This window comes from Gymnodraco acuticeps, unplaced genomic scaffold, assembly GCF_902827175.1.
Source record: "Gymnodraco acuticeps unplaced genomic scaffold, fGymAcu1.1, whole genome shotgun sequence".
Lineage (NCBI taxonomy): Eukaryota > Metazoa > Chordata > Actinopteri > Perciformes > Bathydraconidae > Gymnodraco > Gymnodraco acuticeps.
Genome location: NW_022992129.1, coordinates 590,463 through 617,447, shown reverse-complemented (window position 1 = coordinate 617,447; position 26,985 = coordinate 590,463). Strand labels below are relative to the sequence as shown.

Below are 26,985 nucleotides of genomic sequence, written 5' to 3'. Positions count from 1 at the left end.
TAATTTGGGCCGTGTTTGAAATTAGCTCAATAAAATATATATTAAGGAATAACATAAGATGACTGTGAAATGCATCCAAGCATCAAACCAGTTTAATCTATTCTAAGTGCAAAAAGCAGTCAAATTAAGATTTGTTGTGGGGTGATATGTGGTATAAACATTAAGAGCTGTGTAGTTGCATACAGGTATTAACAGTTTAAACAGTAAGAGCAGTTATATGGAATACAACCAAAATAAAGTTATTGTGAAGGCTCCTGCCTTGGCTCTGAACTGTGTTTTAGTTGTAACTATGTTTCCCTTTGTCCCTGAAGGCAACACCAATTCACAGCCCCAGGGTTGCAAACATACCTGGGGAATAAACGCCCCACTAGTGTGTCATCACACACACACACACACACACACACACACACACACACACACACACACACACACACACACACACACACACACACACACACACACACACACACACACACACACACACACACACACACCACACACACACACACACACACACACACACACACACACACACACACACACACACACACACACACACACACACACACACACACACACACACACACACACACACACACACACACACACACACACACACACACACACACACACACACACACACACACACACACACACACACACACACACACACACACACACGTCTGTTATCTAATTTGTTAAATGGAGGAAAAAAACAACATGACTGACAGCAACAAATGTCCTTCAGGTGAAGCAACACCTTGGCTAAAAATACACTAAATTAAAGCCCAGAGTTTTCTTCTGTCGCCAGCTGGCTGAGTAGATTCCACTACAGCTGGCGTAAAGGACTAAGTCCACACACACACACACCATGCATACATCACTTCAGGGGACATTACATTGACTTACATGCATTTCCTGGAGACTTATCCTAACCTTAACCATAACCAACACATGCCTAACCCTAACCAAGTCTTCACCCTAAAATTAATGATTCCCCTCATGGGGACCTCCATGTTGTCCCCATAAGGGAAGCGAGTCCCCACACGTGACTATGTAAACAGATTTAGGTCCCCACAAGTATAGTAATACTAGGCCGGCCACACACACACACACACACACACACACCGTCTCCATGCCCAGCAGCACCAGCAGAGGGATGGTGGTGAGGCCTCCTCTGATCCACTCCTCCAGAGTCACCGTCCCATCTCTGTCGTAGTCAATCTCCTCCATCATCTCCTTCAGTATCTACAGCAACACAGACAAGAATACAAATAATACACTCTTGAACACGAGAACAAAGTACATTTCTTCTAGAGATCAGGCGCAAACTACATTTCCCCCCAGGGGAATAAATAAAGGTTCATGTTCATCTTCAAACAAGCCAGCAGTTTGTCTTTGTAACACTTCATTGAGAAGCTACTTTCGGTTTGTTTCCCCTCCTTTTTTGAACCTAAAATCTGTTTTCTTGGTGTCACTTGAGGCTCAGCTGGTGTAAAGTCTGAGTAAATAAGAACCAAACCTGCATGGAGAGACTGTTTACATTTCTCTTCTTGTTTTAGCTTCAGACTTTAATCTTTGAGAGTGTTTGCTCACCGGTCGCAGCTCAGTTGAATCCCACTCCAGATACTCTGCCACGTGCACCATCTGATTTATGATGCGATCCAGCTCCTACAATCAGAAAGATACAACATAAAAGGACAACGTTACTTTACCTTCTGCCAAAATAATAAACTCAAACATTAATGGCAGGCATAAGACATGCTTCTGGTCAACATTAAAGTTAAGGATTAGTAAGATAAATGAGGTTATTTAAAGTGGACCTATCATGCTATATTTGAATAATATATTGTAGGGCCATACCTATATAAAACATGTCTGTGAAGTTTCTTTTTCAAAATACCAAACAGATCATGCATTTTAGCCATGCCTCATTCCGCTCCATTTGCTCTATTCCAGCCCTGTTTTTGAAAGGGCTGATTCTGTGGCAAATGAGCTGCAGCTGACCACGCCCCCCTGCAAAGGAGGGGGGCGAGGCACGAGCGTCATGTTACCATGCTGTTACCATGCTGTTACCATGCTGTTACCATGCCACGCAACCGCTCATTCCCCTGATAGGTGGAGAGTTGCCCATATAGGCGGAGCTCCCCGTTTCTGACGTCAGAACAATTCAAATATGGATCAGCTCAGTTGCAGCCCCGTTTTTAGAGATTTGGGTATGGAGGAAAAGAGAGGGTTGTGTTTTCTGACACTTGGTGAGTTCCCTGACTCACCGGGGACACATATTCATGTATAAAAGACGTACAAAAGTGCATTTGCATGATAGGTCCCCTTTAAGTTCATAAAAGAGAGGAAAATACACTGAATTATATGAGAAGTGCATAAGTATCATTATATAATATGTCAAAATGACATATTATATAATGACCCTAATAATACAAAATCAGGCAATCGTCTGTCAGAAATAATGCGCTAATCAAAACAGAAGTATTTTAACCTTCATAGAAAGTGTATTTCATAAGCCTTAAAAATGTGTTTTTTAGATATCATAGTAATGGCTCCAAAACATGTGCGTTTATCACACTTTAATAATAATGTTTACATGCAACAGTATTACATTACAAAGTGTATTATTGTTTAATTGTGCGTATCTTTAATAAATATAGCTGTGGTGTATCGTACCATTTCCAGCTCCACCAATAACAGGTAAACAACCTCAAAATCACATTATAACTGTAACTCATTAACCTTATGTGCTAGCTATGCTAATGCCGTTAGTGAGGAGATACTGAAGGTTAGGATACAGTTTGGTTTAAGGGAGTAAAACACACTAGTTCAGATACCCTTTGTAATTATACTGAAGACTATAAGGGACAGGTTTTAAGAATGTGTTTGTCTAGATTCAAGGTGTGTAGCAGTGTCATTGTGGAATGAAACTGTCTCCGTGGTGGTTGTCAAAATGACATCGGGAAAAACAATGGTAAAAAAGTTTCAAGCCACAATTTGTGGCAGATTTTACAATTCTCTGAAAGCACATTTACATTTGGAGGAATATATTTAACCTTTTACACCAATAGATGTATTCAACACTCATAGTTACAAACTGATCCGTGCCTATCAAAACACATTATTCATTAAAAAGTGACAAATTGGCTAGACATTTAAAAAACTACAAAATCAAAAGTGATAAACTAGAATAATATAATGTTCTTCTTCAATTCTGCATAAGTCCTTGATACCTTTTGGTGATAATAAAATAAACTTATTTCCAGCGTCTTTTGAAATAAGATAATACACAGGACAACATTGCAATGTATTTATTGAAACCCAGACAAATCTGAGAAGTTTCTAAGAGTTACTACTGCAAGCCACTTTTTTCCATATCCTAAAATGTGATCACTGCAGCTCATATTAAACGGAGGAGATCTCATGTAAACACTGTCGCTGTGTTCAGGTGTTTATTCTTAGACCTGCAGTGTGCAAAGGGCAAACAGAGAGACCGAGGGGGGAGGAGGGGGGGGGAGACAGAAAGATGAGAGGGTGAGAAACAAAACCAAGAAGAGGAACTCACCGAGCTGTCCAGCACCCCGTTGCCGTCTGTGTCGTACAGCCTGAACATGACTAGAGGGAGAGGAGAGAAGATCTCATGATGACTCGGACAATTACCCGCTAACATTTGTTCCTCTGATCGTCGGGTAGTCGGCCGAGATTAGCTTGAGCCCTGAAAGAGGCCCTATTGTCCCTCTCCTGCAGTGTGTTGTATAGGTTCCTGTGCATGTGGATACATCCAGAGGGAGTTTCTCTCCCACACTGCCTGCAACACCTCCTTTTTTTACTACTTGAATATTGTGTAGTGACATTATTTAACCAATCAGAGCAGGCTGGGCTCTGGTTTCAGACAGAGGGTGAAAAGAGGTGCTGCAGCACAGGCAGTATGAGAAAAGTAAAGAGCTTTTTGAACATTAAAGCATGGAGACATGTCCCAGTAGAGACACTACATACTGATATACACCTGAACATCAGCAGGAGAGAACTCTTTAAAGTAGAGACACTACATACTGATATACACCTGAACATCAGGAGGAGAGGACTCTTTAAAGTAGAGACACTACATACTGATATACACCTGAACATCAGGAGGAGAGGACTCTTTAAAGCAGAGACACTACATACTGATATACACCTGAACATCAGCAGGAGAGAACTCTTTAAAGTAGAGACACTACATACTGATATACACCTGAACATCAGCAGGACAGGACTCTTTAAAGTAGAGACACTACATCCTGATATACACCTGAACATCAGGAGGAGAGGACTCTTTAAAGTAGAGACACTACATACTGATATACACCTGAACATCAGCAGGAGAGGACTCTTTAAAGTAGAGACACTACATACTGATATACACCCTGAACATCAGCAGGAGAGGACTCTTTAAAGTAGAGACACTACATACTGATATACACCTCAACATCAGCAGGAGAGGACTCTTTAAAGTAGAGACACTACATACTGATATACACCTGAACATCAGCAGGACAGGACTCTTTAAAGTAGAGACACTACATCCTGATATACACCTGAACATCAGGAGGAGAGGACTCTTTAAAGTAGAGACACTACATACTGATATACACCTGAACATCAGCAGGAGAGGACTCTTTAAAGTAGAGACACTACATACTGATATACACCTGAACATCAGCAGGAGAGGACTCTTTAAAGTAGAGACACTACATACTGATATACACCTCAACATCAGCAGGAGAGGACTCTTTAAAGTAGAGACACTACATACTGATATACACCTGAACATCAGCAGGAGAGGACTCTTTAAAGTAGAGACACTACATACTGATATACACCTGAACATCAGCAGGAGAGGACTCTTTAAAGTAGAGACACTACATACTGATATACACCTGAACATCAGCAGGAGAGGACTCTTTAAAGTAGAGACACTACATACTGATATACACCTCAACATCAGCAGGAGAGGACTCTTTAAAGTAGAGACACTACATACTGATATACACCTGAACATCAGCAGGAGAGGACTCTTTAAAGTAGAGACACTACATACTGATATACACCTGAACATCAGCAGGAGAGGACTCTTTAAAGTAGAGACTCTACATACTGATATACACCTCAACATCAGCAGGAGAGGACTCTTTAAAGTAGAGACACTACATACTGATATACACCTGAACATCAGCAGGAGAGGACTCTTTAAAGTAGAGACTCTACATACTGATATACACCTCAACATCAGCAGGAGAGGACTCTTTAAAGTAGAGACACTACATACTGATATACACCTGAACATCAGCAGGAGAGGACTCTTTAAAGTAGAAACACTACATACTGATATACACCTGAAAATCAGCAACATGTTTGCCCTTCAGAGAATAGGAGGAAGCTCTTGGCATCAGTTCTTTCATCTTCAGAGATTGATTATGACTGACTCTACATTCATAACATGTTCTATATTTCAATAGAGGGTCTGAGTACTTGCTGTGTGTGATCACAGTATGTAAACCCACTGAGGAGGGACAGAAACGTGAGTCCTGGGTTCAACCTGAGCACATTCACACACATGACATACGACAGCTCCTCCCCCCTCCCTGTCACTCACACTCCAGCTTGTCCTCCGGCGTCCCCCTCTCCAGCAGCGACAGGTAGCAGACGATGTCCTTCAGGAAAACCACCTGGGGCGCCGGCAGGGGGGTTCCTTTCTGGGGCGACGGGCTCCTCCGCAGCGACAGATGCTTCTCAGAGCGACTCCTCTCTGTGGAGGAACAACACGCAGGTATTTTTTTTTTTTAACAACTTGATTTTTCAGTTTATCATAAATACAGTATGTCCAACATTTATGACAAGAAGTTGCAAATATTCAATATATTTGGCAATCTTTATAGACAAGATACTCGTATTGATTTTATTGTAAACAAATATTGTCATTATTCCTTATTGTTGTTGTGTGTTTAAAAGTTACTGATTTGTATTCACTTCATCTTATTTCAAAAGTCAGTTTATATTAGAAATATTTGCATTTTTTCCGATGTTGCTTTTTTTTCCGAGTAACTGAACGTACAATATATATTCTTTAAATTGAAATGGATTGTCTTAATTTACATTATTTAACTTCATATTCTATCGACATGTATATAGACTTTTTATTTTGTATTTTTGTATTTTATTATATACGTTACATTGTTGGAGGAGCTCAGGTTTAGAATAACTGTAGCTATATGACAATAAAACCTTTGAACTGAACTGAATTGCTCTGAGTGTCGCTGAGCTCACCTGGGGAGAGTTTGGGGGAGGCAGGGGACCGGGCAGGACCAGAGTTGGGGGTCAGGGCGTTGCAGCTGGCCTCTGAGGATCTGACCTGGGAGCAGGGGGACCGATGGGGCCCCCCCGGTGTTTGGGCCCCCTTCCCTGAGCGCTGAGAGGAGGAGCGAGAGGAACAGGGGGAGGTGGAGCTCGCTGTGGTCATCACTGCAGAGTGATCGGGGGTGTGACGACCCATCGCTGACAGGATGCTCTTACCATTCATCCCTGACGAAAGAGGAGAAGGGGGGGGAGGAAGGAGAAGAAAAAGGAGGAAGCAGAATAAGTTAAATATACGCTGTCACAAGGACAGATAAAGGAAAACATTCCTGCCCAATGCAATAACTCTGTACAACAAAGCACCTCTGGCCGGAAGAGAACTCTCTGCTCCACAGCTTCTCTTAATAACTGGACTGTACACACTGTACATTCATATTCTATTTAATATTGAATAATCAATTTCTTGCACAATTAAAGTAATATCCTGCATTATATTTGCTACTGGCAATTTGTGTTTCCATATGTATTTTTTTTAACTTTTTAATGCTATTTTATTTATATTTCAGAAATGTTTTGGATTCTTTTATTTCTAGTGTCTTAATTTCTCTTGTTTTTTATGCTGCTGCAACGCAAACATTTCCCAAATTGGGATCAATAAAGTACTATCTATCCATCTATCTATCTATCTATACATTTTATCCAACAGGACTCCTACTGTATATAAGAACAAGTAACAATGATGAGGAAATAATAATAAAAATCCTTTGTTTTAGTGGCTAAATCATCAAAAACACAACATGATAGTGGAACACGGGTCTAGCCCCCTCAGCTATAGTGGGAATAGCCAATGGGAGGCAGGTCACATGACCCAGATATTAACATGGAAGGTGAAGTAATAAATGCAAAATAGCATTAGATAAGATTACACTGAAAAAAAAAAGCGTGTGTTGAATTAAAAAGTATGTAGATTTAAGTGGTTGCAGAAACAAACATCATTTAGGTCCAGATATATTTTTTGAAGTGGAATGTAATTATTATTATTTTTAATTTAATGTCAGGTTTCTTATATTCATAATTTTATCACAAATATTTTTGCGTGATCTAATAGTTCCAACCAAACCCATGTCCAGTACACTCAAAAGAATGAAGTAACAATAAACGGACAAAAGGTTTACATATTTAACAATCTGTAAAAAAAAGAAAATGTGGAAGCCTATTCAGACAAAATGATTTTTTACATTAAAAAACGTTAAGACTAAATCCGCATTGAGACCGAGATCCTATACGGTGTACACTTTGATGGATCGAGAAGCTTCCCTTTAATACGTTTCTGTAAAGGACAATTGGGTTTTGTCAGAATGTTGAACATTACTGTATGAAGAGGGAAGCTCGTTAACAGTAAGGAGCAACACAAAATTAACACTGTAAAACCTTACAATACAACAACAACAACAACAACTGCATAGAGGTACAAGAAACAGATACAACACCGCGTTAAAACCTTACACAAATTCACAAGTCATCCACAGGCAGAACAACAGTCACATCACATCAGAGTCACATCAGCACAACAAGAGCACAGAGGGGAGCAGGAGGAGAATTGCAGTCCGCTTTACGCTGAGGGTCTCTGGGGAAACGGCTACCTGTGATGGGGGCACAGGCCACTTCAGTCTGAATGGAGATGCCTGCGTCAATGGAGCGGGCGTCTGCAGTCAGTCAGTGTTCGCAGGGGGAAAACAGCAGCGGCGAGAACGAGTGGAGAAAGAGTTTGCTTTATGTTCTGCATATATATTTATATATAGCATCTGAGAACAGACGAGCACTGTTTACGGAAACCGCATGGGTTCAAAACAACAAGGCAATTATCAGGGAGACAGGATTATATATATATGTATATACAGTATACACACACACACGAGAATAACAGACCTTTTAGCTATGCATCATAAAAGAGGCCTCTGATGTATGCAGTGGTGGAAAAATACTTAATGAAATGCAGGGTTGCAAGAGAACAATTTATAATGTATTGGTTGAGTTGCAAACATGATGTTAATGAGTTGTGTTGACATAATAATGCTGATCATTATATTGTGAGCAATTTACACTCACATTTCTGCATTAAATAAATGAAGAAAATGTAAATGAATTTGACTCGATAACTTGTTCTCAGGATACTGAAGTAAAAGTAGTAATACCACCGTTTAAAAATACTCTGGTATGCGCTCAAGTCCTACAACATGTTTACTTTAACACAGTTGCAGTAAAACATATATTGTCTTTTAGTGTTGATATATTGATTTAATCACTTAAAAATTGTGCAGCTTATAAAAGAGAAGCTATGTTTTATTATATATACAATGATGTGTGGCTTTTGAAATTTGCTTCATTAATAAAGTTGAATTATGTGTTAATTATAAGTAATCTGAATCTGCAATGTAAAACAAAGCAGTCAAATGGAGGAGTAAAAAGTACATCTGAATTTGAGAAGTATAGTAGAAGTACAAAGTAACAGGAAGTAAATAATGCTTCAGAAAATAAGTACCTTTACTTATACTTCAGTACAGTATAAGAGTACATGGGCTTAGTTACTGTCCACTACTAGGTATGTGTTAGGTCAGGGGTTCCCAAACTTTGCCATGCCAAGGACCCCCATATAGCATTATCCTCTGGCGGGGACCCCCGTTGCAAACATTTTTTTAAATGATGTGTACAAGTGCCTCGCGATGGAGCATGCAGTGTGTTGCCACTACATTTGGGGCCTTCTGCCCAGTGGTGTAGTGGGGATTTTTTTACTGGGGGGACGCTATTTTAATTAGGTCATCCCAAACAATGCCACACACATGCGCATGCGCGCAGTGCACTCACAAAACGGGCTGACAGGTCTACAGAAACTACCGGTATGCTTAGTCCTACTTTAGTTACTGTACTGCAAAAAGCAGACGGCGCTGCGCTCGACACACACAGACAATTTTAATTACTGTGAAATGTATTATGTTTTCGTCATTATTACAACAAATACACACTTGCAACTGATAACACTGGCAATGATTTTATATTTATTAGACTTAAAAAAAAGATCATGCTCCAAATAAGTGGGGGTACGGCGTACCCCCGCGTCCAACGCCCACTACACCACTGCTTCTGCCTGATCAAAGCTGTCACTCCGCTTTTTTTGCCTGTCATAGCCCCTCTGCCCCATCTGAGCACACACCACACAACGAGACCAGTCAAGTCCATTTGAGATGATGTACGCATCTAAAACTTCATGTGGTCCTACCTTCCAGTGCTTTGCAAAATAATATTTCCTCAACAAAGTTGTCTTCTGAAATAAATCTAATGCTGTATGCAAGCAATTCTGCGTCTGCGACATTTGCTACATCCGTGCTCTCGTCCGGCTGCAGAGCGAAATATTCACTAGCTCTCACTTGCTCTAAAAGCTGAGCAGATACTCAGTTTCACTCTCAGTAGCGGCAGCTCGATTCTGATTGGCTTGAAGGGCGGTCGTGTGATTCAATAACAAAAATATTAAAAGATTGGCATCAAAGGACACATAGATTGATAGATATACAGTTATTAATAACAACAACAACAACAACAAAATAAACTTTAAAAAAATAAAAAATCCCTTTTCCCTCAAACTTTGCGTGACCCCCCTGGTGCCCCCTGGCGGCCCCCCGGGGGGTCGGGGCCCCCACTTTGAAAAACACTGTTAGGTAACAGAAAACATTGCATTATATCAAATGAAACATTCTCTACAGATATTCATGCAGCATGGAAACAACATATTGCATTTGTGTCTTCAGTCTGACTTCTGGCCTCCTGGGTCCAATCCTCCTGAGTCCAATCTGACTTTGGGGAGTTCAAACCCAAAAAACAGGATTAGGATCACTTTGATATCCGATCAGATCAGGAAATCAAATCCAAGCTTTAATCTGGATTAACCCGCCTCTGGAACTCTCTCCCACCTGACATCTGCAACACTGACTCTCTCCCCATCTTCAAATCACGTCTCAAAACACATCTCTTCACACTCGCATATCCACCCTGATCATTATCCATCACACATCCTCCGTTTGATTTGTTTGATTGATTTATATACTGCATTGTCTTGTTTATGTCTCTTACGGCCCGTCCACACAGCGGCGTGCGTTGAAGCTTCCAACGCTTCTGCCCATTCACTTTGAATGGGGTGACGTCACTTTTAGCCGAACTGCATCGTGGGAAGTGACGCGGAGCGTTGCTGGCGTGGCTCGCTGCAAAAGTTGAGCAATGTTCAACTTTTGACGCCTCGGCAGAAGCGTCAGCCAATCGAATCATATGCCAGTACAAGCTCTAGCCAATCAAACCGCTGCTTGTGTGTCAGGGGCGGGAGATTCATGTGATTGGTTGTTGGTCGAGTGTCAGACAAGCCCGCCGGCAAGCGTCAACGCACGCCGCTGTGTGGACGGGCCGTTATGCTGGTGTTATGTATTGTGTATCTTGTTTTTTATGTGTCTGTACGGCGACCTTGAGAGCCTTGAAAGGCGCCTATATAAAATAAATGCAGTATTATTATTATTATTAAATCTTCAAAACGGGTAGTTCAAACCGACAACACAGGATTGGTATCAGTTTGTTCCCAAAAAACTGGATTATCCTGATCCCACCAGAGGGGTGGATTTCCAGTGGATTACCAGAGCAAAATATACTGTACCATTTATTTTAAAATATGTTTCAATATAAATAAGATGGCAAAGTTTGTTAACTGAAATAATACACCATTGTTTGCCAGATCAATTTTATTTTTCATTTTTTGCTCACGTTTGTGGTGGCCTATTTTGTCTTCAATCAAATGTTGATGACAAATGTTTATGCTCATAAAATTATCACAACAAAGATTGTCAATCACAAATGTCATTTAGATTAAAGAAAAAATATCTTCAACAAAAAAAAAGTCCATCATCTGTCATCACCTTTCAAAAGTAATTGCAGACAATAGATGTCTGCAATGTGGTCTCTTGTCTTCCTTGTATTATTTTTCATATCCACTAGATGGCAATCGGTAGGATTAAAGCACTGATATTCAGGATCTAGTCATCTTGAAAAGTCTGAATCTGGATCAGGGTGATCCTATCCTGAATTGCTTTGAAATACTGGGACAGAATCTGGCCGAGTTGTCTGATCCTGGATCACAAAAAGTGGGATTTCAAAATCTGATCGGATCTGATTGAGATTAAAAGTTTTTGAACTCCTGGGCCCTGGTGATTAACAAAAGTGTTTATTTCTACAGACATTAAAAACTGAAATCTAAGGATATTAAAGGGTTCATTCAGTACAGAAATGAGATCCATCCACACTGCTTCACTCCATTTCTTTTGAAAGATGTCCACCAGGTGTCAGTGCAGGCTCTATCAGCTGACTCACAATGAGAAATAAACCCAAACACACACTGAAGCAGCCGCAGAATCACTGAACTGTGTCGTGCTTTTTTAAAATAATGACGCTATACTAAGCATGTCTCTAAGCATTTATTTCGGCTTTCTAAGTGGCACTGATCTATTTTTGCCATTGCTAATTCACACACTGCACACACACACTCAAAGCCTTATAACTGCATCTGTTTACCTGCAGGGTCAAAAAAAGGATATCCCTGTCTGACATGGGAATATATATATATATATATATATATATATATATATATGTAAAATAATATACTAAGTTCTCTAGATGTGACTTTATATAAACACTGAGTTGATTACCATGGAAGCAATTAGCAAATTACAGAAAAAGAAATGGCATTACCATTCAAGATTAATTGAATTTGTTTACAAGGTTCCTCGTCATAGCATATTTAACACTGTTTATTTGAAGGCATTCTTTTTATAAATTAATTCAATGGACGTTTAGACTTTTTAAGAATCTGCAGGGAACCCGGTTAAGAGTCTACTGACCTTATATTATATTCTAATAAGCTGCTAAAATAAATAGTCAATGTACTAATTAGTCAGGTGACAGGAAATGAACCAGCAACTATTCAGACGGTAAATAATTTGAGTATTTAAAATATATATATATTCCAAACACTTTGATTACAGCATCAGAGGATCATCTACTTTGAAGGCATGTATGATACCAAAATGATTATATTGAGGAGTGGTGGTTGGCTGGGCTTAGCTTAGCTTAGCTTAGCTTAGCTTAGCTTAGCTTAGCTGGACAATTATAAAGGCAATTTGTACTGACAATATATGTTATCTGAAGCTCTCAAAAATATGTATTGAATATTAATTTGTCATGCCTCAAGAATTCAAACAATCATAAATAAAACTAAATCTCCACAGGGAAACTCTACAGAGCACCTTCCTTTATTAAATCTGAAACCTGAAACCTGAAAGAACACATTTTCGGAGTTTATCAGATCATTCGTAATGCTCACAAACTAGAAAGCCGCCAAAAGCAAAGCAAGGACATCACAAACTAACTGCGACTCTCAGCCAATGATGCTGCACAAAGTCGCTGACATTTGGCCTCGCTGCACTTGTTGCCTCTAACTTTTACAAGCTCTCCACCACAGAAATAGATTCTCAGTTCCTCCGTCCATCTGTCCGCTCAGCTGCTCTCAGAGAGGAGCAGACTTCAGGCCCCGGGGCCACGCAGCGCTCACATGACGGATGGATGGAGGGACACAGTTTGCACCTGCAGCGAGGTGCAAACGACCTCCAGCACCTGAAGACCTCGGCTCTGCTCAGCGTGAAACCCTCAAGCAAACAGTGATGGGTGAATATGCCTGTCTGTGTGTTTATCTGCATGATTTTGGGTTGTTTATTTGTTTTTGCTGCAAAGAAATAGGGTGAATTTTAGACTCTGAGGAGACACATTTTTCAGGGTATCTTTATAGTTTTTAAAAGTTTCTGTAATAGAAAAAACATAGAAAGAGCTGAAGAATTAGAGATTTCCCAGTACCTACATTTTGTGTAAAACTGCGTTGACTTTGTGTTTTTGAAACAACTACGATGGTAATCCACAGACGCTTAAGGGTGTCCCACTTTTTCAGTATTCAACATCATGAGATGTCCTTGGTATGGTGTCTGAGATTTGCTTGTATACAATTTGATCACTTTCCATTACTTAAACAAATGTACCGTAATCATATATTCTGATGGGATGATTTTAAGGGTCAGATTGTGTTCCATTTCCAGACCTTGTTTCAAAAGAGTTGTGGCAGATTTTGTTTGTTTTAAACCGAATATGCACGGATGAAAGGAAAGTAGGGGTACACTGGATCATTGCATTGTTGTATCATTCTCTGAAGGAGGCAAAAAGATGAATGCACTTCGCTAGGTATATATACAAATACAAGCAGCCTACCCAGTAAACTGGTTCCTGCTCGGGAGTGATCGGGGGAGCCTCCTCCGGTCTTGCTCTTGAAGGAGGTGAAGAGGTGCTGACACAGCTCCTCTGGGATGTCGTTCTCCAGGTATGTGGCCATGAAGAGCTGGAAACCCTCATAATCAATGGGCTGCATGGGGAAGCAAAGAGGGTATTCGTTAAGAAAACACTCGAGGACAATTAATGAAGTTTACACCAACCATGGATGGTAACAAGAGAGAGATGAAGGAAGCGATGGACCTCCTTTCGATGATCTGCCCTGAAATGAAGGTATGCAGCCTGGGTTGTGATTGACATGCCGGCATCTTCTTAAAAGTAACAGCTGAATGACTATATGGTTGGAAGCTATTAATGAGATTTTATAGCAGAATTGTTTTAAAGTAGGGCTGGGAGATATAGCAGAAAAAGTCATGAGAATTAAATATTTCTTGATATTGAATTTAAAAAGTACAGTGGTAGATTATGGCCAGGATTTAGGTTTAAAATATTCAAAAATAAAGTGGAAAGGCTACAGCGTTGACATTATGTCAGAGCAGCATTGTATTCTGTTACAGAGACTGAAATTAGCATGCTAACTGATTAGCTTAGCCCTCGTTGTTGCTGACGCTAACTGAATCTCAGTTTATACTGTAAAGTGCAGACAATGGGGCCAGTAGTTTTTTGGCCACTTTGTAGTCAATTTACAAACTATCATAAATGGAGGGTAAAGACTTATTAGTGTCACCAACACATATGGCTAACGTTAGCTATAGGCTAGCGTAAAAAGTGATACTTTCGAAAACAATTTTGTTATTGCACTTACATGACGACTATACCCCAAAATATAACCGTTCGTATCGCCCAGGTCTACTGTAAAGGCAGTGCTTGAATTGGAATGAAAAAGGTGCCAGTACTCTAAAATCAGCAACTTTTTCAAGTCAATTTGATATATACAGCCCACAAACAAGAATTTGGCTACTATAATGCTGGTGGGTTTGTCTCTTTACTACTGTATATTTTAGAAAGGTTCACTGTACTTAACATTTTTTATGATAGGCAGCGGATATGGCTAAAGCTCAGTAAGGTCAATATTAACTGAAACTATAGCAATCAAAGTCTAGATCTTCTGCTGAAGACACATGAAGCAGAGACCTTTCAGGTGAGAGCCCCTCTGGTGGTGTTCAACATTAATGACAAGGAAACAAAGCTCTGGTCAGAAGCATTTTTTATAAAAAGCTTTAACAAAATTAAGTATTTCTGTACATTTTGAATGCAATCTAACTTTCCAACTCAGAAAACGAAAAAACGAAAAAGTGCCAAAAGTCTTCTCACATGGCTGAGCTGCTTTGCAATATACTTCACCACTGAAGAATACAAATATGTATAAAGTAAACTATGATGCAATCTAACTTTCCAACTCAGAAAAATGATAAAGAGCATGAACAAAGAACATGTAAAAACAAATGCAAAATTTGCACAATCTAAAATGAGAAACTGTAACTGCAAGTAACAAAGTCTGAGCCATGGTAAAGAGTTACATTGAACACCAAGCTGATCAGATAACTCCCTGGTTGGTCTGAAGTCCTTCTATCTCCAGGATCTGTACAAATCGGCACATTATGCCAAAAGTCTTCTCACTGGGTGAGCTGCTTTGCAATATACTTCACATTGTTAGAAAAGGCTCCAGAAGGCCTTGGGGACATCAGTATCAGGGGCTGGAGCTGGACAGGCTCTTTCATCAGCACTTCTCCTTCCCTTTGCCAGCCAGGACCTCACATACTGTTCCGGATTGAACTGTCCTAGTGATGGTCCATTACATTTAATGAAAACCAGGCTGGACAGTCGGCTGACAGAGAGAGCATTCCTTTTTGCAGTAAGGATATCGTTCATGCAGCTGAATGCCCGCTCACACTCACTAGTGGAGACAGCGATGGTTCGGACTGCTTTCAGTAGAGGCTCCATGGCAGCAGGTGTACGGGATGCCCTGGTTTCCTTGTATTCGCGAAAGCCCTGAACAGTCTCTCTTCTGTCCACTTTCAGCACTTCGCACAAACGTAGCACCTCTACGTCCCCATACTGTACGTCTAACTCCTCTTCAGGCCAACTTCCAGGATGGATAACTTTCATGTCCTGGATTAGCTGATTGTCCCGGGCCTCCCGGCCATGTAATGGGATTTCTCTTGTGCTGACATGAGAGGAGGTTGTGGAAGTCATTCTGTGTCTCAGATTCTCTACCATACTGCGGAAAAACTGACCTGCATGAATCTGTACAAGCCTGCCATTCTCACGCAGGGCAACACCCTTGAAGGACTTCTCAGCTAGAGCTGTATGAACTGTAGTCATGTGTGGGCCAGGCATGGTGACCATGGATTCAAAAACTCGTATTTCTCGAGTTAAGAGCCTATCTGCTGTAGGCAGTGTCATCTCTCTTTTTTGGAGTTGCCGAGAGAGGTCGCTGAGCTCTGTGAGCGCATCGTACATCAGTCCCAGATTGCTGACAAACGTTGCAGATGTGAGCACATCATCCAGGCCCTTGTACTTTGCTCTGTCTCTGGAATCCCTGCTCGTGTCGTTTGCAGCATTTGTGAAGTGATCATGAAGCACTCGGTAGTTTTCCCAGACTGCTCTGACGCTCCTTTCACTTGAAGCCACCCAGCGGATGGACAAAACACGCCCTATCACCAGGAGACGCTGTCCGACTGCTTGCGCACACTGCGCTAACTGCCTCTGATTTTTGGGGGAGGCATGGAACAAGGAATAGAGTTTGTCAAAAAAGATCTGGAAATGATTGAGCCCTGAGACCTCCTTGACCACATCCCCAACTGCCAGCTCTAGACGATGATTGGAGCAGTGCCACACAAACAGGCTTGGGAATTTACTACACAACTGGGTAGCAACGCCTGTTCTCTTCCCTAGCATGACTGAAGCCCCATCACATGCAAAAGAAACGAAACACTGACCTAAAAAGTCCTCGTTAAAATCTCTTCCAAGACACTCCATTAACATCAGCCGTTGTTCCATCCAACTCGATCAGCTCCCAAAAAAACGTTTCGGGCTCAGCATCAGCTAATGCTGAGCGTAGACACACAACAAGCACCGTTTTACCACTAATAGTGGTAGATTCATCGACCAAAACACAGAGTTTTCTTTGGTTTTCTGTAATGTCTTTTGCCATTTTTTCTTCAGCTCATGAGCTATGTGGTCGATGATTTCGCCACAGGTTTTATTGGAGTGCAAAACCCTGCCCACGTTCAGCCCATTCAGTTTCTGTACATTCAAATCAATTGGCATGTCTGTGAATGGCCGGCTATGTTTGCCAATTTTATATGCCGTTCGAAAAACTCTGATAGTGGTGTCTAATTCAGATTTATGCATAGACTGCACTTGATGTTGAATAGTTTCACGTGAAGCAGATGTAAGGATGTCAGCAGCTTTTACATGGGCTTGTGATTCTTTATGTTCTTTGATTTTTTTTCTCAGGCTATCTTGTTGTTTGCCCTTGTCAACACCGAAATGAGACACTGCACACTCACCCCATTCAGTTGACAGTTTCAGTCCTTGTCCAGTGTGTATTCCCAAAGATTTGACATCTCTGCATATCCGACATCCTAGCTTCTTATCTTTAAGAAGGAGCCATGCATTGGTCTTGCAAAAATATTGCACCTGGTCCGTTGTCCAGCAGTCAGGTGCATCGCTTTGCCCGGTGTTGGTGGTGGCAGTTGCGCCAGCAGCAGCTAACGTTAGAGGCTCTGGAGGAGGCGGCGGAGCTAGTGCTAATGCTAATGCACTAGAACTTGGAGCAGGAGGATCAACCAAAGAAAGCTCCCCATCAGACACAATTTCCAACACAGGCACAGCATTCTCTGTATTTGAAGTTTCTTCCGGCGACAACCGCTGTCTTTTTGCACTTTTATTAATCCACGCTAACATTTTAGAAATGCTAATTTGTGACGTGACTTGCTTTCCTTCTCTCGGGGGCGTGCCTGCTCTGTTCTATCACTCTACATAGCCACCCACTGGGTGGGAGTTGCACTGCATAAACACAACACACGTGCATCTAGGTATGTAAATTGTAAAGCATTAAAACATGGTTTTACTAACAGTTTTCAGTATGTTGTTACTTCGGCATTATTATTATTATTATTATTATTTTGAAACGTGTATTACTATTAAATCACGGTCAAATAGGTTAATTTTGACATAGTCGTTTCCACCACAGTATTTACATGGAGAAGATAAGCCCCGCCCCCTCTCCAGCACGTTCTGTTTGAATGACAGGAGTAAACAGCTGACAGCCGCTGTGAAACTCGGTTAGAGCGATGAGAATGTCGGTTCGGCACCTCATGACGCATCTACTGAGTACCGGGCGGCTGTATATATATATATGGATGTATAATAAGAACGGCGGGAGAGTGTTGAGTACTGGCACGGTGCATGAGTACCGGAGTACCGCCAGCATGCCGGTACTGAGCAAGAAGTGCCGGTACTCCATGGGTCAGAACCAGAAGTGCCGGTACTGCGTACCGGTGAGTACCGGCCCAATTCCAGCACTGTGTAAAGGTGTTACTATCCACCACAGATTATTGTCGTAATGGTTAGCAACAGCAGACTGGAGGTGATGGAAGCTGCGTCCAGATACAACCTTATATGACAAGCAACATGTCATATTCACACTGATTATCCTTCCTCCTGCCACACCCACCCACCACCATCTTCCACTGCCATGTGGCGGGGGCATAGCGGCACTCATCTCAACCCAACGCCCCCCGTGACCTCTGCCCCTCTGACGGGGGACCGACCATCTGCAGCGGCGTTGTGTTCGTGGACAGAATGTGCATGCAGTCTGATGACACAGACACCACACAGCATGCAGAGCCCGCCGGCCGAGGCTTACTTGGTTCAGAACGTCTTGCTTCTGTTTAACAGTTTGGACAATGACGAAGAGGAGGAGTGAGGAAGGAGTGAGGGAGGGGGAAGAAGAGAAGGTTAGCTGCCGTGTGGAGGGGGGTGGTCAGGGTGCAAAGTGGTGAAAGTAGATATCTTGTAATCAAAGTAGGATTTCTAAATTGTAAAAAATACTGTGCTACAAGTAAAAGTCATGCATCCCTTGAAATGTTTAAAAGCAAATAAAAACGTTTTAATATGGCTTTTAATTTCAGTTACCTGTCAATTCTCACTCGTATCATCGTCCATGTTTTACTGTATTTTTTCAGTTTTGCTTTTATTTTACATTTTGAATCTTAACCTATTTTAATATCTTGTCAGCTTTAATTCAAGGGGATTTCATTAGGATCACTATAGATGTTTTAGCTTGTTCTGTATTTATTGTAGTTATGTTTTCTTCTTGTTCTGTAAAGCACTTTGGGCTGCTTTGTGCATGAAAGGTGCTATACAAATAACGTTTATTATTATTATTCAAAATATATTTAAAGTACCAAAAATCAAAGTAATCTTCATGCGTAATAGTCAATTTCAGATTCTCTGGGTGCAGGCGGTTAATAATCTAGTTGATTAATCTGCTTAATAGTTCAGCTCGAGATCAAATCGGTGCCATTCATGTTTGCCAAATCCATTCCAGTATGTGGTCAAGAATATCTTTCAGATCTGCAAGTAATTAGACCAATAATGAGGGTTTAATGTGACCAAAGTAAACCATTTTCCTCCCAGGAAAAATGTGGTTCACACCAAAATAGAACAAAGTGAAGTTTATTCGCCTAACAAAGCTCAGCTCCACATCAAATCGGAGCTATCAGTGTTTATCAAGCTCAGTCCAAGTATGTGGTCAATAATTCCTCTCCGCTTTAAAACAGATCTGCAAATAAATGCAAGTAAGCTAAGAAAACATAATGAGGTTTTAATACGAGCAAAGTACACCATTTTCCTCTCAGGGTAAATTTAGTTCACACCTTAATAGGAAATGACTTTTGCACGTCTAGACTTCGTGGAAATATGCTCCTAACGCTGTAACTTGATCACAGAGGAACACACGGAAGACTTCTGATCTGCCATGTTGACCCAACTCTGATCCAGGCATCTTCACATCTCTTCTCCTTATTTGGCCAAACAAACCACGAGGATTTAATTATGTGTGCATAACAGCAGGTTCCGATAAGTACGCTCACATGCCATAGAAAACACACAGTCTCTTTACTCCAGTTATACTCCAAATGACATCATAAAACATTGATGAATTAGCGTTGAATGAAAGTGTACACAGATGCTTTTGTGGAAATGTTCGTCCCTCTGGAAAACACCTTTAGCCCGGAGTCTTATTTACTTCCACATGATGTTCCCTGTGGGCGGCTGCCTGTCTGTAATCATCTCCCGAGGGCCGCTGTGACACGGTTCATTTAATCTTGTTTTAGGCCTGCGAGGAGGGTTTGATTGACTTTCTTGTTTGCATGAAAGAGAGAAGGGACTACAGGGGCTGCTGTCCTGCTGAGGAGACAGATCGGCATCTACTGTACTATGTACAATCACGTGAGTTTCTAGAAATTTGGTTTTGATTCTGTCTTTTTCTTTAGGCAAGGCAAGTTTATTTATATAGCACCTTTCAACACAAGGCAATTCAAAGTGCTTTACAAAAAACGAAAGACATTAAGAAAATGGCATTTAAAATCAGTCATTAAAAAGAAAAGATAATAAAATAAACATTAAAAGAAAACTTTTACAGTATACTATGATTTGGTACCTTCTTTTGGACGAAATTAAAATGAAATAGTATGTTTAAATTTTGAATGTGAGGTGTGTAAACCATCCCTCACTTGGTACAATTATATTTAAGAAAGTAAAATGTGTGATAAATTGAATCTATTTTGTCTGAGAGGAGAGACATGAAGGTTCAAAACGTAGCTTGGGGCTCTTTATTTTATACGTTTTAGGATTTTAATATAATAAATGAAACATTAAACAAAATCACACGTAGACACTGTTCATAACATTGTATAGTTAATCAGATATATTGTAGTGTCCTCCTGCAACAAACGGGTCAGAAAAAGGCTCATCAAATTAAAAACTTGGAGAAAATAAAAAGAGGGTCTTTATATTTAGTAATGGTGTACTGCTTGTTTTCCTAGATACTGTTTTTATCTGCATTTGAGTTATTTTTAAAAGCAAAGACAGATGAATTCCCTTTTTTGACAACTTCAACAGGTTACAATAACAAACACTTTTTAGCTGCTTGCTTTCAAATAAAATAAATTGTTATTTATAAAGCACATTTAAAAGCGATTTTTGGTCGAGCCAAAGTGTTGTACATGTAATAAAAACACATTACTATCATCACAATAAAAGACAATAATTGACAACAGAAATATAAAAATCACACACAGGGAAATGTCAGGAGTCGTGCTCCGCTCTGACTACAAGGCCAGAGAGAAGAAGTGAGTCTTTAGTGTAGATTTAAAAACCCCTAGTGTCTGGGCCGACCTCACATGGAGGGGCAGAGTGTTCCAGAGCCTGGGGCCAGCTGCTGCGAAGGCTCGGTGCCCTCTGGTTTTGAGCCTGGTCTTGGGCTCTATCAGCAGCAGCTGGTCAGCAGACCTTAAAGCTCTGGCTGGGGTGTAGCGATGAAGGAGAGCTGCTATAAGCCGGAGCCAGCCCATTTAGGGCTTTAAAAACAAATAAAAGGAGTTTAAAACCAATTCGGAATTCAAGTTTCTCTTTCTGTAATTTGTTTTGTTTGAATGTTGTTGGTCATTTTTGCACTAAATATGACCTTTATGACACATCAACAAATCATAGTTCACATTCAAACACAAAGAAACCTTTTAAAAGCATTGGCAGTTTTTTTCTTTGTGTGACAATCATGTAGGACGTGTTTATGTTACATAATTAAGTGTGCTGCTAAACCAGTTAAGTTATATAAATGCATGATGTCTGTTGGAGCCTTTAAAGAAAACCCCTGTGGGTGTAATGCGTCTCTCAGTCACTTATCAATCAGGGAAGATGATGTCTGTTTTCTAATTTGTTAAATGGAGACATGACTGACGGCAACAAATGTCCTTCAGGTGAAGCAGAGCAACACCTTGGCTAAAAATACACTAAATTAAAGCCCAAAGAGAGGTCAGAGTTTTCTTCTGTCGCCAGCTGGCTGAGTAGATTCCACTACAGCTGGCGTAAAGGACTGAGTCATTAGACACACACACACACACACACACACACACACACGGACGGATGGCAGAGGCCCACAGTGGCGCCAGGTGATGGTTTGGTCCATACATGAACATTAAATCTGATTTATATGGCGCCCAAAGTCCAGCCGGGCTGTTAGTCATGATAAAAAAAACAGAGGAAGCTTACAGCAGAGTGGAGGTGATAATAAAGAGGGAGAGGAATAAAGAAATGGGAAAAATACCAAAGGTTCATGTTGGCATGGAAGAAGATGGAGGTAACTATCTTTAAAGAGGCCCTATTGTTTTCTCTTTCCTGTAGTGTTTTATATAGGTTGTTGTGCATGTAAATGGTCTGCAGAGGCTAAAATCCCTTCCCCTCTCCCTGACACGCCTCCTTTGGACTCCTTTGTTTACTTCTGGAACATAATGACATCACTTTGTAATACTTGTGCTCAGGGGCGGTTCTAGGGGGGGTGCAGGGGGGGGCAGTGCCCCCGTAACGCTGACTGTGGCCCCCCTGAAAATGAAAAGTTTATGATTAAACGATTTCTTGGCTCACGGAATAGGCGGAACTAACGTTATTCTAGTCGGACCCATTGGAGCGTAAAAACTGAAATAAAAATGTGTACCAATAACTGTATTACGTTGTTTTCTTATGCGCAATTACTTCATACTGTCTTTGTCTTTTTCGTCCTGCATTTATTGTGCCCCTCAGAAAATAACTGGCCCCCCCAGTCAAATTGATGTAGAACCGCCACTGCTTGTGCTTCTATTGGCTATCACTCCAACTCATAGTACAGGATAGGCTAAGGGGCGGGACATCTGTAAGCGGTTGATCAATCACAACATCGTTTTGTGTATTATTTATTATCTACAGTATGGCATTCGACATGTCTCCAGTTCTGAGAAAGGAGTAACAGCAAAGAAGCTTGTGATGAACAGCTGTGGAAGGGAAAGGCAACATTATTTATTTGACTTCTAAAAAAAATAGTCAATATCAGTTTAAGTGCATACTATATTTATATTTAGGGACTAAAGCCTTTATCTATGCTCTCTGCAAAGCCATTAGTCAATAGATTTTCTTCACACTGACGTTCGTAAAAATCTTTGTAGCTGTCTGACAAACATTCATTTACACCATAAGATGAGAGACAAAACAAAGAAAAAAGTGAGTAAGTTAAGTTAATACATCTTCATACAACATGTATTTCAGACAGGCTCAAATTGTGACACGTAATCAAAGCAAATGAAAATATGTTAACTTGTATTTTGTTTGCTGCACAGCAAGTAAAGCAAAACATGTATCGAGAAAGATAAGTGTGTAATGTGAACAGAGATGACAGTAAAAACGGAATAAAGTCTATTAGTAACATCGTCACAAGTCCAGACCACTGTATTAAAGGTCCCATGCAGAGGTCGCGTTAACCGAATATTTTCCGTCAATGACGAATTTTTTCTAACAATGACGGACAAATCTGAAAGCAGTCCGTCATTTTGACAGATTAGAACACAACTCCGAACAGCGCCAACATGTCCACCAGCAGCCCACATTATATTACATCCTTAGTGGCCAGGTAGACTGAGGGCGATCTACTCTACTGTAGTCTGTAACTATTATTTAGTCATTCACACCTCTGTCCAGTTGGTGGCGAGTGTGTGTATATTAAGTAGCTATTGTCTAGTCTTGTTTTTGACCTCGTTGATTACCTCGTTGTTAAACCGGCTTTAGCAATCGCAAAATGTCACGGCAGCTGATCGTCCGAAGCTTTTTTAATAAGCCCAGTAATTGTGATGGTGTGGATAAACGAGGTGAAAAGAGGGATTGATGCGGTGGAGGATGAAGGACAAGCCAGTAAGACTAAAACTGACAACGTTCAGCCAGCGGCAGAGGGGCAAGCAAGTGGCAAGGAGTTCAAGCGGGAGTACCGGGTTCAGTGGGAGCAAGAGTTTAAGTGCTGAGGAGGGAAGATGGCAAAATGTTCTGCGAGATCTGTAGAAAAGCTAAGATGAGTAACGGATTTGTCCGAGGGTGCACGACGATGCAGAAATCAGTGTTCAGGCTACAGCATATCAATTGAGTTGTTCTTGTAATTGTTTTGTCCATATTCTGATTGTAATTGTCTCATTTAAAACGATGGCATTGTTCATATTTGCCTGTTTAGGCACAATGGTCGTGGTGTTTTTAGCGGCCTCTGCCCCCCTCTGCTGTGCTGTCTGTCAGTGCAGGAACAAATAAATCATTCATGTTCGTGTTGACATGAAAAATGACCACACGGTCGGTGTCTCTGTTCATCTTTTTTTTTCTCCATGCCCTTAAAAGTTCTGTATGAATCATTAAAAAAATGAATGAATTTACATTTGCTGCTCAGTACCCAAACATAAATATTAAATACGTCTCATCTCATCATTAAAACTCTTAAAAAACTTTTATCAAATAAAATGACGGGTAATAATGGATTATGACGGAAATGTTACGATCCTGTCTGTCAAAATGACGGACAAAGAAAAAGTCTAACGCAACCACTGGTCCCATGTCATGCTTTTCCAGTTATTACCCGTCCCCTTGTGTGTTATGAAGGTGTTTATGCATGTAAACGGTCTGCAGAGTCACAAACCCTCAAAGTGCACCCTGTAGCGAGTACAACTCTAACACACCTGAGATGGCGGGGCGGGGCGGGGCAGGACGCGGCGAGGCTGTGAGTCTGTGTGACCACACACACAAACTCCCAGCCAGGCTGCGGGTGTGTGTGCGTGCTCGGGCTGGTTTCGTGCTGGGTTTCGCTGTCTCATAGGGAGGGGGGGGGGGGGGGGGGTTGGAGTTCCAACAAGCCGTTTAGGACAGAGAGTGAATACACATACTATACAGAGATGCTGTATGAGAAACCAATGTGAGTTTGGAAAATTGCAAAATATAAATCTATCTTAGTAGACCTCAACAATGGACTTATGATCAGTAGAAATGGCCATGACATAGGATCTTTAAAACATAAATTCAGTCTATAGTCAGGGGCCCTTTTCTAAAAATGGGACAAAAGGATTGAGCTTTCTGCTGAGATTACTCTGAATCAGAGAAACCAAAGAAGCACCTGATGGCGTCCCACCATGTGTTTGTGTGTGCAGAATATCAAGTGAAAATAAAGTGGATGCAGGATAATGGAGAAGGTTATAAACACACCTGCTCTGGATTGTATTTGGACAGAACTCCTTCCCCGTGAAACTCCTCCAGCATATCCTTCAGCTTCTTAGTGGAGTCTGAGGAGGAGAACAAGCAGAATTGTGTCATTACATTTTGTGCATTTTCTTTAATACACTTCTGAAAACCATGCGACTACCCAGCAGAGCATTTTCCAGAAAATAAACTGTCTTTATAATCATATCTCTTAGAGGAAATGCTCCTTTGGATAAAACACTTTTCTCAAAACTGAATTAATATGCAGCATTTCATTAGAAAATGTCCTGATAAATATTCATCTGCACCAGAAACTGCAGCATCAGAGGGGCTGAGTCACCCGGTGGTGGAAAGTAAAAGGGGACATGGCGTCACACACACACACACACACACACACACAGGGGACATCACTTCAGGGGACATTACATTGACTTACATGCATTTCCTGGAGACTTATCCTAACCTTAACCATCACATGCCTAAGCCTTAATGATTCCCCTCATGGGGACCTCCATTTTGTCCCCACAAGTATAGTAATGCTAGGCCACACACACACACACACACACACACACACACACACACACACACACACACACACACACACACACACACACACACACACACACACACACACACACACACACACACACACACACACCACACACACACTACACACACACACACACACACACACACACACACACACACACACACACACACACACACACACACACACACACAACACACACACACCACACACACACACACACACACCACACACACACACACACACACACACACACACACACACACACACACACACACACACACACACACACACCTCCTCCTCCTCCTCCTCCTCCTCCTACGATCATCTGTTGAACAGTTTCTGGGGACAAATGTCTCCGTATGCATGCACAGACCCCCACTGCTCCAACATTATGCACACGCTCACCAATCATATAAGCTCTCATAATCAACTACTGACAACACTTCATTATTTCTAGTGCTCGGCAGATTTGCAGCCGGTAATGCTTCCCTATTTCTGTCGTTCATTAGATATGCAGTGAGACATAGGGGAGGACAGGTAAGATGAGAGACATGTGATCAGAGAGCACAAGCTGCTGCCAGAGGGGTTATTGATCTGGAGCAAGAAGAGCATGAACCTCAATGCATTCAATTGGGCCCTATTGTGCTTCTTAGAGTTTTCTTTCCTGTAGTGTGTTAGGTTTTTGTGCATGTGAATGGTCTACAAAGAGTAACATTCTGAACATATAGATCACTATGTTACACTTGCGCTTCTATTGGCTAGCTCTCTAACGGCCCCTACACACGGCGGCGTGCGTTGAAGCTTCAACACTTCTGCCCATTCACTTTGAATGCGGTGACGTCACGCTATGCTGAACTGCTTTGCTCGCGTTGCGCGCTTCAAAAGTAGAGCAATGTTCTACTTTTTGAAGCTTCGACGGAAGCGTCAGCCAATCGAATCATATGCCAGTACAAGCTCTAGCCAATCAAACCGCGTGCTTGTGTGTCCGGGGCGGGAGATTCATGTGATTGGTTGTTGGTCGAGCTTCAGACACGCCCACCGGCAAGCTTCAACACACGCCGCGTGTGTAGGGGCCGTAACACATTGTAAATGATAGACTAAGGGGCGGGACATCTCTTGGTGGTTGACCAATCACAACAGAGCTGGCCAGCTAACCAATCAGAGCAGACTGGGCTCTGGTTTCAGACAGAGGGTGAAAAGAGGTGCTGCAGCTCAGGCAGTATGAGAAAAATAAAGAGCTTTTTGAACATTAAAGCATGGAGACATGTAGAGACACTACATACTGATATACACCTGAACATCAGCAGGAGAGGACTCTTTAAAGTAGAGACACTACATACTGATATACACCTGAACATCAGCAGGAGAGGACTCTTTAAAGTAGAGACACTACATACTGATATACACCTGAACATCAGCAGGAGAGGACTCTTTAAACTAGAGACACTACATACTGATATACACCTGAA

The 26,985-nt window shown here is 41.3% G+C and overlaps 1 protein-coding gene across 1 annotated transcript in view; it reads right to left on the bottom strand.

Moving 5' to 3' along the window:
* The window catches only part of LOC117538102 (diacylglycerol kinase beta), a gene marked incomplete in the record, with an annotated part of 134,000 nt that overhangs the window by 70,458 nt on the left and 36,557 nt on the right, over window positions 1–26,985 (bottom strand). Inside the window, 9 exon segments of the mRNA XM_034203635.1 lie at window positions 1,129–1,248; window positions 1,597–1,671; window positions 3,572–3,621; window positions 5,642–5,794; window positions 6,313–6,567; window positions 7,983–8,045; window positions 13,684–13,834; window positions 18,578–18,598; window positions 24,973–25,049. Coding sequence (XP_034059526.1) covers window positions 1,129–1,248; window positions 1,597–1,671; window positions 3,572–3,621; window positions 5,642–5,794; window positions 6,313–6,567; window positions 7,983–8,045; window positions 13,684–13,834; window positions 18,578–18,598; window positions 24,973–25,049 — 965 coding nt within the window.